The sequence below is a fragment of the Pangasianodon hypophthalmus genome, chromosome 23, assembly GCF_027358585.1.
Source record: "Pangasianodon hypophthalmus isolate fPanHyp1 chromosome 23, fPanHyp1.pri, whole genome shotgun sequence".
NCBI lineage: Eukaryota > Metazoa > Chordata > Actinopteri > Siluriformes > Pangasiidae > Pangasianodon > Pangasianodon hypophthalmus.
The window spans coordinates 305,397-319,032 of NC_069732.1; the positions used below are offsets into that span (position 1 = coordinate 305,397).

The 13,636-nt window shown below is 40.0% G+C and overlaps 1 protein-coding gene and 1 pseudogene across 1 annotated transcript; one reads left to right on the forward strand and one right to left on the reverse strand.

Moving 5' to 3' along the window:
• The first annotated feature begins 5,167 nt into the window (after positions 1 to 5,167).
• On the forward strand, positions 5,168 to 6,112 carry LOC113529055 (putative gustatory receptor clone PTE03). Its single transcript, XM_053228222.1, has one exon. The coding sequence runs from the start codon at positions 5,168 to 5,170 to the stop codon at positions 6,110 to 6,112; it is 945 nt and encodes a 314-aa protein (XP_053084197.1).
• A 6,257-nt stretch (positions 6,113 to 12,369) lies between these two features.
• On the reverse strand, positions 12,370 to 13,338 carry LOC128317228 (uncharacterized; annotated as a pseudogene).
• Between the last annotated feature and the right edge of the window lie 298 nt (positions 13,339 to 13,636).

Here is a 13,636-nt window from a genome sequence, read left to right on the forward strand (position 1 = left end):
CAGGTTTAAATTTGTCTCAGCATGTTTATTTTTACTTTTAAGTACCAAACAATCCGCTTTCCAGTGTCCTTTTTCACGACAATAGTTACACGTTTTCGACGGATCAAATTTGCTTGAAGAAATGCGACAAGATTGTAGAGTGGTATTTGTAAAGCGAGCTACGCTCGCTCCCTCGCGCGTTTGCCAAACAGTAGCAGTACTCCTATGAGTAAGGACAAAGTCATCAGCTAACGACGCAGCTTCCTCAGGAGACTGAACTTTGTGTTCATTAACACATCATCTGTCACAATTTGCTCAGAAACAGAGGTTTTAAACTGTTAAATTATAATCAACACAAGCAAATCATCAAACGTTTCAACATCAAAAGATGCACACCAATGTGTAACATGTCATCTTAAATCTCACACAAACTCCAAATGGGTCTGGCCTGGAGTCATCTTACACGACCTAAATCCTTGTCGATACATTTCAGGCACGCACTCATGCTTTCAATACCACAGATTTAACAGTATCATAATCTTTGCAATCATCAGTAGTTAAAGCATAAATAGCTAACTGCGCCTTACCAACTAAAATGCACTGCAACAACACACAGTTTGTTTTAGACCAACCTTGTATTTCAGCAATACGTTCAAAAAGAGTAAAAAAGACATCTGGGTCTTGTTCATTAAATTTAGGAATAAGTTTCAAATTTTGATGAAGTGGAAAACTTCCAGAAGCACCAGATTCCACTGAACTATCAGTATTCCTCTTACTCTCTTGTACTAGTTTGAGTTTTAAACACTCCAGCTCCATTTTTGCCCCCTCTATCTCAAGCTTACCTTGTTCAGATCGTTGTTTCATTTTCTCGTGATCTATCTGCAGTAACAGTAACTCTTTTTGTTGGTCAAAAGTTAAAACAGACTGTGAAGCAGATAAGCTTTGTGCCTGCACGTCTTGAACTTGCTCCATTTCAGTTGGTAAGACCTCTTTTTCCATCAACTTATTTTTTAATTCAATTTTAATAAGAGATTCAAAGAAAGTACTATCACTAATTTTAATTTTATAAAACTCAGCAATTTTCAAAAGTTGCTCTTTTGTGCATTTATTCAACAATACATGTGAAGACGATTTAACAAATCGCCTTCACATCAGCCATAAACACTTCACAGACCGCAAGCAACTAATTGTGCAATCAAACACTCTGAATTTTCCCCCTATCTACCTCTTTCAAATAAACAGTCTATCTAACTTAGTAGAACCTGATCTTCATGCAGTTACCAGCGGGGGATATTAAGCACATGAACCCAATGGGTGGAACTGCAACCGGTTAAACCAGCGACAATTCACAACACCATGGAAGTGCTCCCGAGACAACTGCTACTACCCGCTTTCACCACAACACTACAAAAACAACAAAACGACATGTCTCAAGGGAACCAAGTCGCTAAACCTAACCGGGAAAAACTCCAAGTAAAACACACAAATTTGCACAAGAGTCACTTACCCATCTGCGACTTCGCACGGCGACCAACTGCACTAATCACTTTCAGGTGCCCCCCAACACATGACTAAATTGCAATGTGACGTCAAACTATTCAAACGGGATTTTCCTCAAAACGTCGTGAGCAAACGAACTGTGTTCAAACGAATGAATGAAATCCAAAATGAAACACAACAAAACGAACAAATTTTTTAAATACTTCAATCATTCTTACACTATCAAACAAATTCTGAAGAGGACGGGCCCCATTTATTACGCCCCCATGGCTCAAGAAGGACGTAACAAAAACGGGGACACGCAAGAAAGTGCAAATAATGTACAAAATTTATTAACAGAATAAAACTTTACAAAAAGAAACAATGTAACATGAACTAGTCAGGAATCAGTAGTGTAAAATTAAGTGTATGCATGAAAGTGTAATGGACCGTCGTCACACTGGATCTTAAAATTTAAACGTGAATGGCTCTGCTTTAGAGTTTCAAACAAAATTAAAAAACCTAGGAGTTATATTTGATGCGAGTTTGTCTTTTGACCCACACGTGCAGAATACTGTTAAAACATCCTTCTTTCATCTCAGAAATATTGCAAGATTGGGGCCTGTGTTGTTGCGGCCTGTGTTGTTTCTGTGGCTAAAAATTTGAACAATACTTTTGTTTTCTCTCGCGTTGATTACTGCAATGTGCTCCTTGCTGGGGTCTCGAAGTCTACGATAAATAAACTACAGTATGTGCAAAATTCTGCAGCTAGAATCCTGACCAGGTCCAGGACAAGTGAGCACATCGCTCCTATTTTGGAGTCCTTGCTGTGGCTTCCTGTCAGGTTTCGTGTTGATATTAAAATTCTTATGCTTACATACAGTGCATGGTTTGGCTCCCCAGTATTTGACCGAGCTTTTAACCCATTACACCCCAAAATGTGATCTCCACTCCTCCACTCCTCCTCTCCTCCAACTCTGGTTTTTTTAACTGTCCCTCAGACTCGTTTGCGTACTATGGGTGATAGGGCCTTCTCATCTTACTCTCCAAAACTGTGGAACTCCCTTCCATCTGACCTCAATCTCTTAGTACATTTAAATCTTCTCTTAAAACTTATTTTTTTTAGGATTGCTTTTATTTGATTACTTTGTTTTGTTTTGTTATTAAATTATTGTTATTACTATTATTGTTATTGTTATATACTCTTATGTAAAGCGCCTTGAGAGGCCTTTAAAATAAAGTTTAGTATTATTATTATAAACAATAATATTTAACTGTGGTTGTGGTGTATAGCACCTCAATGTCATTTTAATAAAACCTCTGTCACTAAATCAGATCACGAATCATTTTGTGAACCAAATATCTCATACATCTGCAAAACATAACCTTCTTAAGAAAATGCTCTGCATGTAATTAAACATTTTACATGTATTAAAATTTAAATGCATCATTCAAAATTTCATCACAATCCATTTTTGGAATTTTTTTTTATAACGAGTTCGAATTAGACTTTGCTTCATCATTTATTTTACTGTAGAACAGAGAAAGCCTCACTGGAATACAGGCAAATGAAACTTCAAATCAATTAAATTTTTTATATAGTGCTTTTGTCACAAAGCAGTTTTACAGAAATCTGTATATAGATTTATATCCCTTTTGAGGAAGCCAGAGGTGACAACAGAAAGGAAAAATCCCCTGAGATGACATGAGGAAGAAAACTTGAGAGGAACCAGACTCAATGGAGAGGGACCAGAAAAATGACTCATCCTCTTCTGGACAACAGTGGAGTGTAAGATTATGAGTCATTACTATTCCACAACTGTATGTTATCAAGTCCAGTAATACTGAATGTGTTGAGAGGCTCTAAGGAGACTGTGCCTGAGTCGTGAGCACTAATTGGAAGGCTGTTCCATGGCTGGGGGACTTTTGTAGGGACAAAAAAATCTGCTCTGCTGTAGTCTTCATTATTCTAGGTACTAATAAAGGGTCGGAGCAGTGAATCATAATTTTGTTTAGGTACTGAGGTGCAAGAAATTCTGGTGCTTTATGGGTCATTACTTGTATTTTTTTCTGGTAGCCAATGCAGTGTGGATAAAATGGAAGTGATGTGGTCAAATTTTTTGGTAACAACTCTGGTTGCAGCATTCTAGACTAACTGAAACCTTGCACCTACTGGAACATCCAGACATCAATGCATTACAATCGAACAAAGAGGTGACAAAAACGTGAACTAGTTTTTCTCCCATCATGTAGAGGCATTATATGTTCCTTCCCCAAACTGTTGCCACAATATTGCAAGCACACAATTGGATTAAACGTGTTTGTATTCTTTAGCATTAAGATATACCTTTAGTGGAACTAAGAGGCCCAAACCTGTTCCAGCATGACAATGCCCCTGTGCACAATGCGAGCTCCATGAAGACATGGTGTGTGAAGGTTGGAGTGGAAGAACTTGAGTGTCCTGCACAGAGCCCTGACCTCAACCCCACTGAACACCTTTGGGATGAACTGGAACACTGACTGCATGCCCAATCTTCTTGTTCATCATCAGTCCCTGATTAGAGGTGGAGGATCACCACCAGTTTTATTTTTTTCATTCTTATTCCTATTACTTGTGAGAAATATCATCAGAGCACTCTGTCATAGGCAAAGCAATCAGGCAAAGAAAAGTGTAAGAACGTCAACCTATGAGAAGCCTAATTACCACTTTATTTTTATAATATTTTATAATATTTTTATATTTTGTATTAATCTGCTGCCAAAACCACCTAATGCTGTTGGGATTGCAGTGGCAATTGCTAATGACAATTTACTGCTATTTATTTTATTTTCAATTACTTAAGTGTTATGTGAATTAAAATTATAAATTCTCTATATGTAGAGAAATTATGTACAAGTTATCTATCTGCATTTAGCTGTTTATTTGCCACACAATGACATGCCCGTGGCAGCAGCGACAGTATTGCTTTTTTGCCGTTATTATATATTTAAATTCTTTAAAGGAATTAGTTTGCATTAAACCTCTCCATCTCCAGCTTTTCCAACAAGCATTTGAGCCAGTGTGGGACTTGATGAGGAAAGCCTGGTTCAGCATAATACCAATTAACCCAGAGTGTGAATGTTTGGGTAAGCAAAGCTGGCTATCATACTGTAACCCCAAGTGTTTTTAGCTTGCTTCATGGTAAGTTAATCAAATAAAGAAATAAATACAATTTATAAACTTTAACATTTTGAGTAGTTTTTGAGTTTGTATGCTGGAGATATTATTCCTCTTATGCCACAATGATTTGACTACTGCTAAGATTTGTAATTTATTATTGTATAACACATTGTGCCTTTTAACTGTTAAATGTATGGAACATCTTCAAAAACATCAAGTCTTCAGGACAGAGGAGTTTGTGCTTTCCTCTTTCTCAGTAACATGATAAGCAGTTTTGGTTTTCATTTGTATAGAGCTACTATAATGTAGTTGGTAACAGGAACAACTACAACATGGAAGTTGACGAAGATGATGAAGATCAGGAGGGAGACTGGGTGTTTCTTCTAGTTGCTCTCAGCAAATCGCTAAGGAATATGTGTCTGGATGAAAGAGTATAAATATCCATGAAGTTCATTTCCTCAGCACAGCTGTAGTTTATCTTTGTCTACACTCTGCTCTCTGAATGGCTACCAGAAAATCACAGATACATGAATGACTTTTCAGAAATTAATGGATTATACTACCAACATTACATATCTAATATTGGATGGACATGTGGATTTAGAACATTACAGATATCTTTATTTTATTATCACTATCACTATCAACATAATGATTATCTGCTTTAATACAGTTATTATTTTTGTCATATTCAAAAACAAACATCTCCATGAGCCCATGTATATTTTTATTGCTGCATTGCTTTGTAATGCTCTCTTTGGTTCCACAGCTGTTTATCCTAAGTTGCTCACCGATTTACTGTCTGAAAAACAAATAATCTCTGTTGGAGCTTGTTTATTTCAGGCATTTTGCCTGTACACATATGGTGCATCAGAGTTCACGCTGTTATCAGCTATGGCCTATGACAGATATGTGTCCATCTGTAAACCATTACATTATGCAAATCTTCTAAAAATGTCCACTGTCAGAAAGATCTTATTTTTATCATGGTTTTTGCCTTGTTGTGAAGTTGGAATAGCCATTATACTAACATCCCGTCTCCAGCTGTGTAAATTTAAATTAAATAGAATATACTGTGATAATTATTCAATTGTGAAATTAAATTGTAGGGAAACATTTGTTAATAACTTATATGGTCTTATCATTTTCAGCATTGCTTCATTTCCTCCAGTGATCTTCATAATCTACTCGTACATTAGGATACTCGCTGTGTGTTTAAAGAATTCTAAAGATTTCAGGAAAAAAGCTTTACAGACCTGTTTACCACATCTTCTTAGTTTCATATTTTTTTCTGTCAACACAACTTTTGAAATTATAAATAACAGACTAGAATCAAATCAAATTCCCCACATTATTGCTATGATCCTGTCACTTATTCCTTCTGTTGTTACTCCTCTAATTAATCCTATAATATATGGATTAAAACTGCAAGAGATTTTTAATAATATAAGGAGATTAATTTCATGGAGAAAATGGGCACAAGTTTCTTTTTAGAAGTAGAGTCTTCTCTTTCTCTCATTACTTTCTCTTTAGAATTGGAGCTTAATATGACTTTTTTCCATTTAACTGTAATGGGCACTATATCACAAGTCAGTATAATATTATGGTAAATACTGTACATTACACATAAAATTTTGTCAAATGTCTCATATCTACAACAATCTATTTATGTTTAAATTTAAATATGATTCATTTTTTTTTATATATCTGACATGTGAACCACTATCCAGTTATTTAATTGCACGTCGTGTTAGTAGTCTCCTGAAAATCCTTTTTATATATATATATATAATATAATGTGTGTGTGTGTGTGTGTGTGTAAAATCACACCCCTGTTAAACTGGCAGGCTTGTGTGATGTAAAAAAGATTAAACCAAGATAAATCATGTCAGAACCCTTAATGTGACATTACAACATATAAAAATTATGTGAAACACAATCAAACATTTTATGGAAAAATAAAAAACTTACAATAACCTGGTTGCATAAGTGTGCACACCTCTAAACTAATACTTTGTTGAAGCACCTTTTGATTTTATTACACTGCTCGCAAGCCACATCTGGACTTGGCAATATTTTCTCACTTTTTCTTGCAAAAACATTCTAGATCCATCAAATTGTAAGGGCAGCTCCTGTGCACAGCTGCTTCAGGTCACCCTACATAGTTGGATTCAGGTCTGAGCTCTGGCTCAGCCATTCAAACACATTGATCTACTTTTGGTGAAGTCATTCCTTTGTTGATTTGGATGTATGTTTTGGGTCATTGACCTGCTGAAAGGGGAAATTCCTTTTTGTCTTTAGCTTACTAGCAGACACCTGAATGTCTTGCACTAAACATTTTTGGTATGGTATTTGTAGCTATTCATGATTCCCTCCACCTTGAAAAAAGCCCCAGTTCTGGCTGAAGAAAAGCAGCCCTAAAACATGATGCTGCCACCACCATGCTTCACCATGGTTATGGTGTTCTTTTGATGATGTACCAAACATACCTTTTGGAATTATGAAATTATTGTACCTTTTGGAATTGGTCTCATCAGACCATAACATATTGTGCCACATGGTTTGGGGTGATATAGTCGAGCTTGGAGTTTTTTTTTGTGAGAAAGGGCTTCATCTAGCTGCCAACCCCACAGTCCAGACATGTGAAGAATATGAGAGATTGTTGACATATGCGGTCTCTTGGCAGCCTCCCTGTTAAGATTTTGTCCTCAATTCAATTCAATTTTATTTCTATAGTGCTTTTAACAATAGACATTGTCACAAAACAGCTTTACAGAAATAAATAGATTCAAATTAAATTAAAGCAAAATAAACTGTAAATATGTGAATGTATCCCTAATGAGCAAGCCAGAGGCAATGGTGGTGAGGAAAAACTCCCTAAGACGTTACAAGGAAGAAACCTTGAGAGGAACCAGACTCAAAAGTAAACCCATCCTCATCTGGGTGCTAACGGATAGTGCAATTATAAATCATTCCCTTCTATAACTGTGTACTAAATGGACAAATAGTGCAATTGTGCAACCTGTAAATTCGGTTTTCACAAGAAGTCCAGTTTGTTAAACCTATCCACTGTCCAATGATGGAGACCTAAGTGCAAAACTGCTCATGTCAACCGCAGCCCCAAAGCCACCACACCAATCGCAGTCCCAACGCATCACAGTACAGATCCCCATATGAGATCACCAAGCCATCTCCACAGCCCCCAGGTGGCACCATCTCCAGCAAACCAAATGCCAAATGCCGTCTACTGTATGTGGGGCCCCAGCAGCAGCACACGATCTCAACCGATGAGAACTCCAACCAGAAGTAGGTCATCAGAATGGGTCAGGCAGGTCCGGAGAGCAGAAGGGATCGGGATCTCTGGCATTTAATGCGCAAGCGTGCAGCAGCCAGTTACAGTTGCTCTCCTTCCTTTTTGTAATTTACCTATTATTTCTTTATCTTTCTCTTTTAAATTTTTACTGGTAACCAGTAATAAGCTTTTACCTCTCTAATCATGCGATTTGAGAGAGTTTTTGTCTTAAGTTTCACCACGGGACTTCTGTTTTCAACTCTCCGCGTGACCGGCGTGCAGCAACACGGTGCCGGCTCTTTTGTTTACACCAGAGATCAGCTGATCGCATTGCAACCGGCTGGCATTTTTGATCCAACTTTGTATCGGACCTTAAACATCCCTGATGAGATACGATGGAGGACAGTGAGAGGATGCAGAGGTGGAAGAAAACGGCAGAGAGGAAAAGTTGAGCGGAGCCAAGCAGCGCGCAAAGAGAAGGCAAGGAAATATAAACCGTATCTCCCGTCTCTCATTATGGGTAATGTGAGGTCGCTGGACAATAAGATGGACGAGCTGACAGCTTTAGTAATGTAGTCTGATGTGTTTTACTGAGACTTGGTGTTACAACTCCAATTAGTCTAGGGGTATGTGGGGAATAACACTTATTTGATTATTAAAATATGAGTGGTGTGTGGGTAATCACGGACCAGTAACCAGTAGTGCAAAACAATCCACGTGATTTATTTATCAATATACAAGTAGTGAAGTGTGTAGTGCCGGGTGAGAGTGATTATATTTACAAACTATTTACAGTAAGATGGAATAGGACACCAAAGGGGAAAAAGGGACGCGAGCGGCACCAAAGCAAAGAAATGAATAAAACAAAACAAGTCTACCTATTTAGCCCTCTAACCTAACTACAAACAAAGATAGAAAGTAAATCTTCAGCGTCCAGGACGCTCTAACTACCTACACTAACTAGCCAAACCAAAAGTACAGAGGGTGGTGCTCGCTCCTAACCTAGTGTGTCTAATACAAAACGGACCTCCTGCGTGCTGCACCATGTATGTCACGTGACGTACTTACCTGTCCCCTTTTCCCTGACACTAACAAAGTCACAACCACAGTAACAAACAACAAATTAACCATACAAACACGTGACTAGATCAAAGCGGGGAAACATGGAACAATTGACATACAAGGACAAACACAGTAAGGCAGCGTAGCTTTACACAGAACAAACAGAGATACAACAGCGTTTCAGTTTTTACATAACCAGGACAACAACAACTTCTCTTGAATGAATGGCAGCGGGTTTTAAATAGGCGGGGTCAGAGGTTGATTGGATGTCACGGCCGATGACATCAGCAGGGTTAATTGAGACAGACAGGAACGTTATCCAATGAGGCGACCGCTGCAGAGAGAGAGAGAAAGAGAGGGAGGGCGAGAGAAAAGGGGGAGAGAACAAAACACAAAAAACACGCGGAAATACCCCAGAACGTAACACTTGGCTACATGATGGCATACCCGATTCCAGCATTAATATAGATATATAGACAGCTTCAGTGCAGTGCAGGGAGACCGGAGACGGGAGGAGTGCGGTAAGAGGAGAGGAGGAGGACTGGCTGTTTATATTAATAACATGTGGTGCCACCCGGGTCATGTAACTGTGAAAGACCATTTTTGCAACCCCAATATTGAAATTTTGGCTGTGGGCCTTCACCTTGTGGCGCTTGTGATCTCATACACTCACTACACTGCCAAACTTCAGACCCGTCACCCCGATGCCTTGTACCTCATCTCCGGCGACTTCAATCAAGCGTCCCTCACGAAAACTCTTCCCACCTTCACTCAGTATATGGATTGTCACACCAGAGGTGTCAGGACCCTAGACTTGATGTATTCAAATGTTAAAGGGGCCTACAGCTCTTCAGCCCTCCCCCCACTAGGTAGGCCAGATCACAACCTGATCCATCTCCATCCAACATACAAACCTCTGGTTCAGAGGCAACCTGCTACTGTCAGAAAGGTGAGGAAATGGTCTGAAGAAGCCAATGCTGCCCTGCAGGAGTGCTTTGAGTCTACAAACTGGGAGGTGCTCTGGGAGGTGATCTGTGAGCCACAGGGCGAGGACCTTGACCAACTGACTGCCTGCATCACAGAATATATCAATTTCTGTGTCGACATCTGCATGCCCCTGGAAACTATCCATTGCTTCCCTAACAATAAACCCTGGGTCACCAAGGACATTAAAGCTGCTCTCAATTATAAAAAGAGGGCTTTTAGGACTGGTGATAGGGAGCAAGCTAAGAGGGCTCAAAGACTGCTGTCTGTCAAGAGAAGGGAGGGAAAGGAGATGTACAGAGGAAATTGGAAAATAGCCTGCAACAAAATAACTTGAGGGAGGTGTGGAGAGGCATGAGGACCATCACTGGCTACAAGACTGGCAGCCAGCTGTTGGAGGGCAATACAGACCATGCTATTGAGCTTAATCTTTTCTTCAATAGATTTGATGTGAAGCCTCACATGCACCCCTCCTACAGCTTCACTACACATTCACCAGTCCATCCCCCTCATGTAGTGGCCACTACACCAGATTCCTCTGGAACCATCACCATCTCAGAGGATCAAGTAAGAAGGGAATTGAGCAGGCTTAGCCCCACAAAGGCTCAGCTCAAGAATACTAAAAGCCTGTGCCCTGCAACTTTGTGGTGTGCTACAATACATCTTTAACCTGAGCCTACATCTGGACAGAGTCCCGGTGCTATGGAAAACATCCTGCTTAGTGCCGGTACCAAAAGTAGCATGCCCTGTGTCCCCAATGACTACAGGCCAGTAGTACTGACCTCTAACCTAATGAAAGCTTTCGAGAGACTGATCCTCAGATCCATTCGGCCCCTTGTCAAACCCTTCTTTGATCCGTTACAGTTTGCCTACCAGCCTCAACTTGGAGTAGATACTCCATCAAACCTATGCTCACCTAGAGAAACCGGGGAGCTCTGGGAGGTTTATGTTTTTTGACTTCTCTAGTGCCTTTAACACCATCAGGCCCACCCTACTGGAGAAGTTGAAGAACATGCAGGTGTACCCTCCGATGGTCTCTTGGATTATGAACTACCTCACTGGCCACCCCCAGTACGTCCGCATACAGAACTTTGTGTCCAACACTGTGATCTGCAGCACAGTGTTCCTCAAGGGACTGTTCTTTCTCCCTTCCTCTTTACCCTACAGTGTGATTTAGACTGAATACATCTAATTTTAGTTACAACTCTGAATCCTGCCACCTTCAGAAGTTCTCTAATGACTCTGTGGTTGTTGGATGTATTCAGGGTGGTGACACCTCAGAATATCAGACGGTAGTGGACAACTTTGTCACTTGGTGTGAGCTCAATCACCTACAGCTCAATGTCAGGAAAACAAAGAAACTTGTAGTGGACTTTAGAAAATCCAGGACCCCCGTCACTCCTTTGTCTGTCCATGGTGAGGAAGTTGAGATTGTTGCATATTACAAAAATACCTGGGAGTCCATATAGACAACAAACTGGACTGGACATTAAACTCAACAGCACTCTTCAAGAAAGGCCTGAGCAGGCTGTATTTTCTGAGGAGGCTCAGGTCTTTCAATGTCTGCAACACCATGCTGCAGACGTTCTATGAGTCTGTGGTGTCTAGTGTCATTTTCTATGCAGTGGTCTGTTGGGGAAGTAGCATGAAGGTGGCAGACAGAAATAAACTGGACAAACTAATCAGGAGGGCTAGCTCTGTACTTGGCATGGAGCTGGACCCTGTTGACATTGTGGCTGAGAGAAGGATGTTGTCAAAACTCCACTCACTCATGGACAACCCTTCTCACCCACTACACAGTGTGCTGGTCGACCAGAGGAGCACTTTCAGCCAGAGACTGATCACTGCCAAGTGTTCGACTGAGCGCTTCAGAAGATCCTTTATCCCTGTGGCAATCAAGCTGTACAACTCCTCTCTATAAGTGCTGGGACTTTCATGTGTAATGCATATGCAATACATGTTCAATTCATGTGCAATACAAACTTAGGTATATATATTTATAAAATAGGTATATATTTATTTTATTTTCTTCTTTCTTTCTTTCTTTCTTTCTTTTTGAGAGCAATTGTAACATGGCAAAGCAATTTCCCCCTGGGATTAAATAAAGTTCTTTGAATCTTGAATTTGAATCTTGAATCTCAGGAGTAGCATGTGTAGCTAGACAGAGAGAGAGAGACAGTGAGAGAGAGGGAGAGATTGTTAGGTGAGCTTTTGTCCCGTCATGGTTAAAGACAATATACTTTGCGTGCAGAGTGCAAGCAGGGTCTCCGGCAAGACTAGCTATGACAGCATAACTAAAAGGGAGAGCCAGAGGCTAACACAGACATGAGGGCCCCCGGGACATAAGGCAGCCAGCCACTCCACTGTCAACAAACCTGAGTGAACATGTGAGAGTGGGGGGGGTGACAGCATCCAAACATCCCAGTTCACCACAACACTCTATGCCTGTGAGCACTCCAGATTTGCTCCTTTACCTAAGAAAAAACTATTCACAAAAGGCTTGACTAAACAAATATGTTTTCAGCCTAGACTTAAACACTGAGACTGTGTCTGAGCCCCGAACACTAAGTGGAAGGCTGTTCCATAACTGTGGGGCTTTGTAAGAGAAAGCTCTACCCCCTGCTGCAGCCTTCACTATTTGAGGTACCAACAAATAGCCTGCACCTTTTGATCGAAGTAGGCATGGCAGATCATAAAAGACCAAAAGTTTGCTCAGGTACTGTGGCGTGAGACCATTCAGTGCTTTATAAGTCAATAGTAGTATTTTATAATCAATGTGAAATTTGATTGGGAGCCAATACAGTGTGGATAAGATAGGGGCGATGTGGTCATATCTTCTGGTTCTAGTAAGGACTCTCGCTGCTGCATTCTGGACTAACTGGAGCTTGTTTATTCATCTACTAGAATATCCAGACAGCAAGGCATTACAATAATCCTACCTAGAGGTAACAAAAGCATGAACTAGTTTTTCTGGATCATGTAGTGACATTATATTTCTTATTTTAACAATATTTCTGAGATGAAAGAAAGTGATCCTAGTAATATTATCAACATGAGCTTCAAAAGAAAGACTAGAGTCGATAATCACACCAAGGTCTTTTACTGCTGCACATGATGAAACAGAAAGGCCATCCAGAGTTATGTAATCAGAAAGTTTACTTCTAGCTGCATGTGGTCCTAGTACAAGTACTTCTGTCTTGTCAGAATTAAGTAAGAGAAAGTTAATAAGCATCCAGTTTCTAATGTCTTTTACACATTCCTCAACTTTATTAAGCTGGTGTCTATCATCTGGCTTTGCTGAAACATACAGCTGTGTGTCATCAGCGTAACAGTGGAAGCTAATACCATGCTTATGGATAATTTTGCCCAGAGGTAGCATATATAGAGAAAAGAGCAGTGGGCCTAAAACAGAGCCTTGCAGAACACCAAACTTTACCTTAGTGAGCATAGAGAAGTCAAGGAGCCAGGAGAGGTGCGTTCCCTTAACTCCTACTACATTTTCTAGTCTATCGAGGAGAACAGCATGATCAATGGTATCAAAAGCTGCACTAAGGTCAAGCAACACAAGCAAGGAGACACAACCCTTATCAGGGGCCAGTAGTAGGTCATTTACCACTTTAACCAGTGCTGTCTCTGTGCTATGATGAGGCCTAAATCCCAACTGATACATTTCATGAATG

What these genes read in the sequence shown, in the direction of transcription:
- LOC113529055 (XM_053228222.1), top strand. Translation starts at nt 5,168, where the DNA reads ATGGATTATACTACCAACATTACATATCTAATATTGGATGGACATGTG.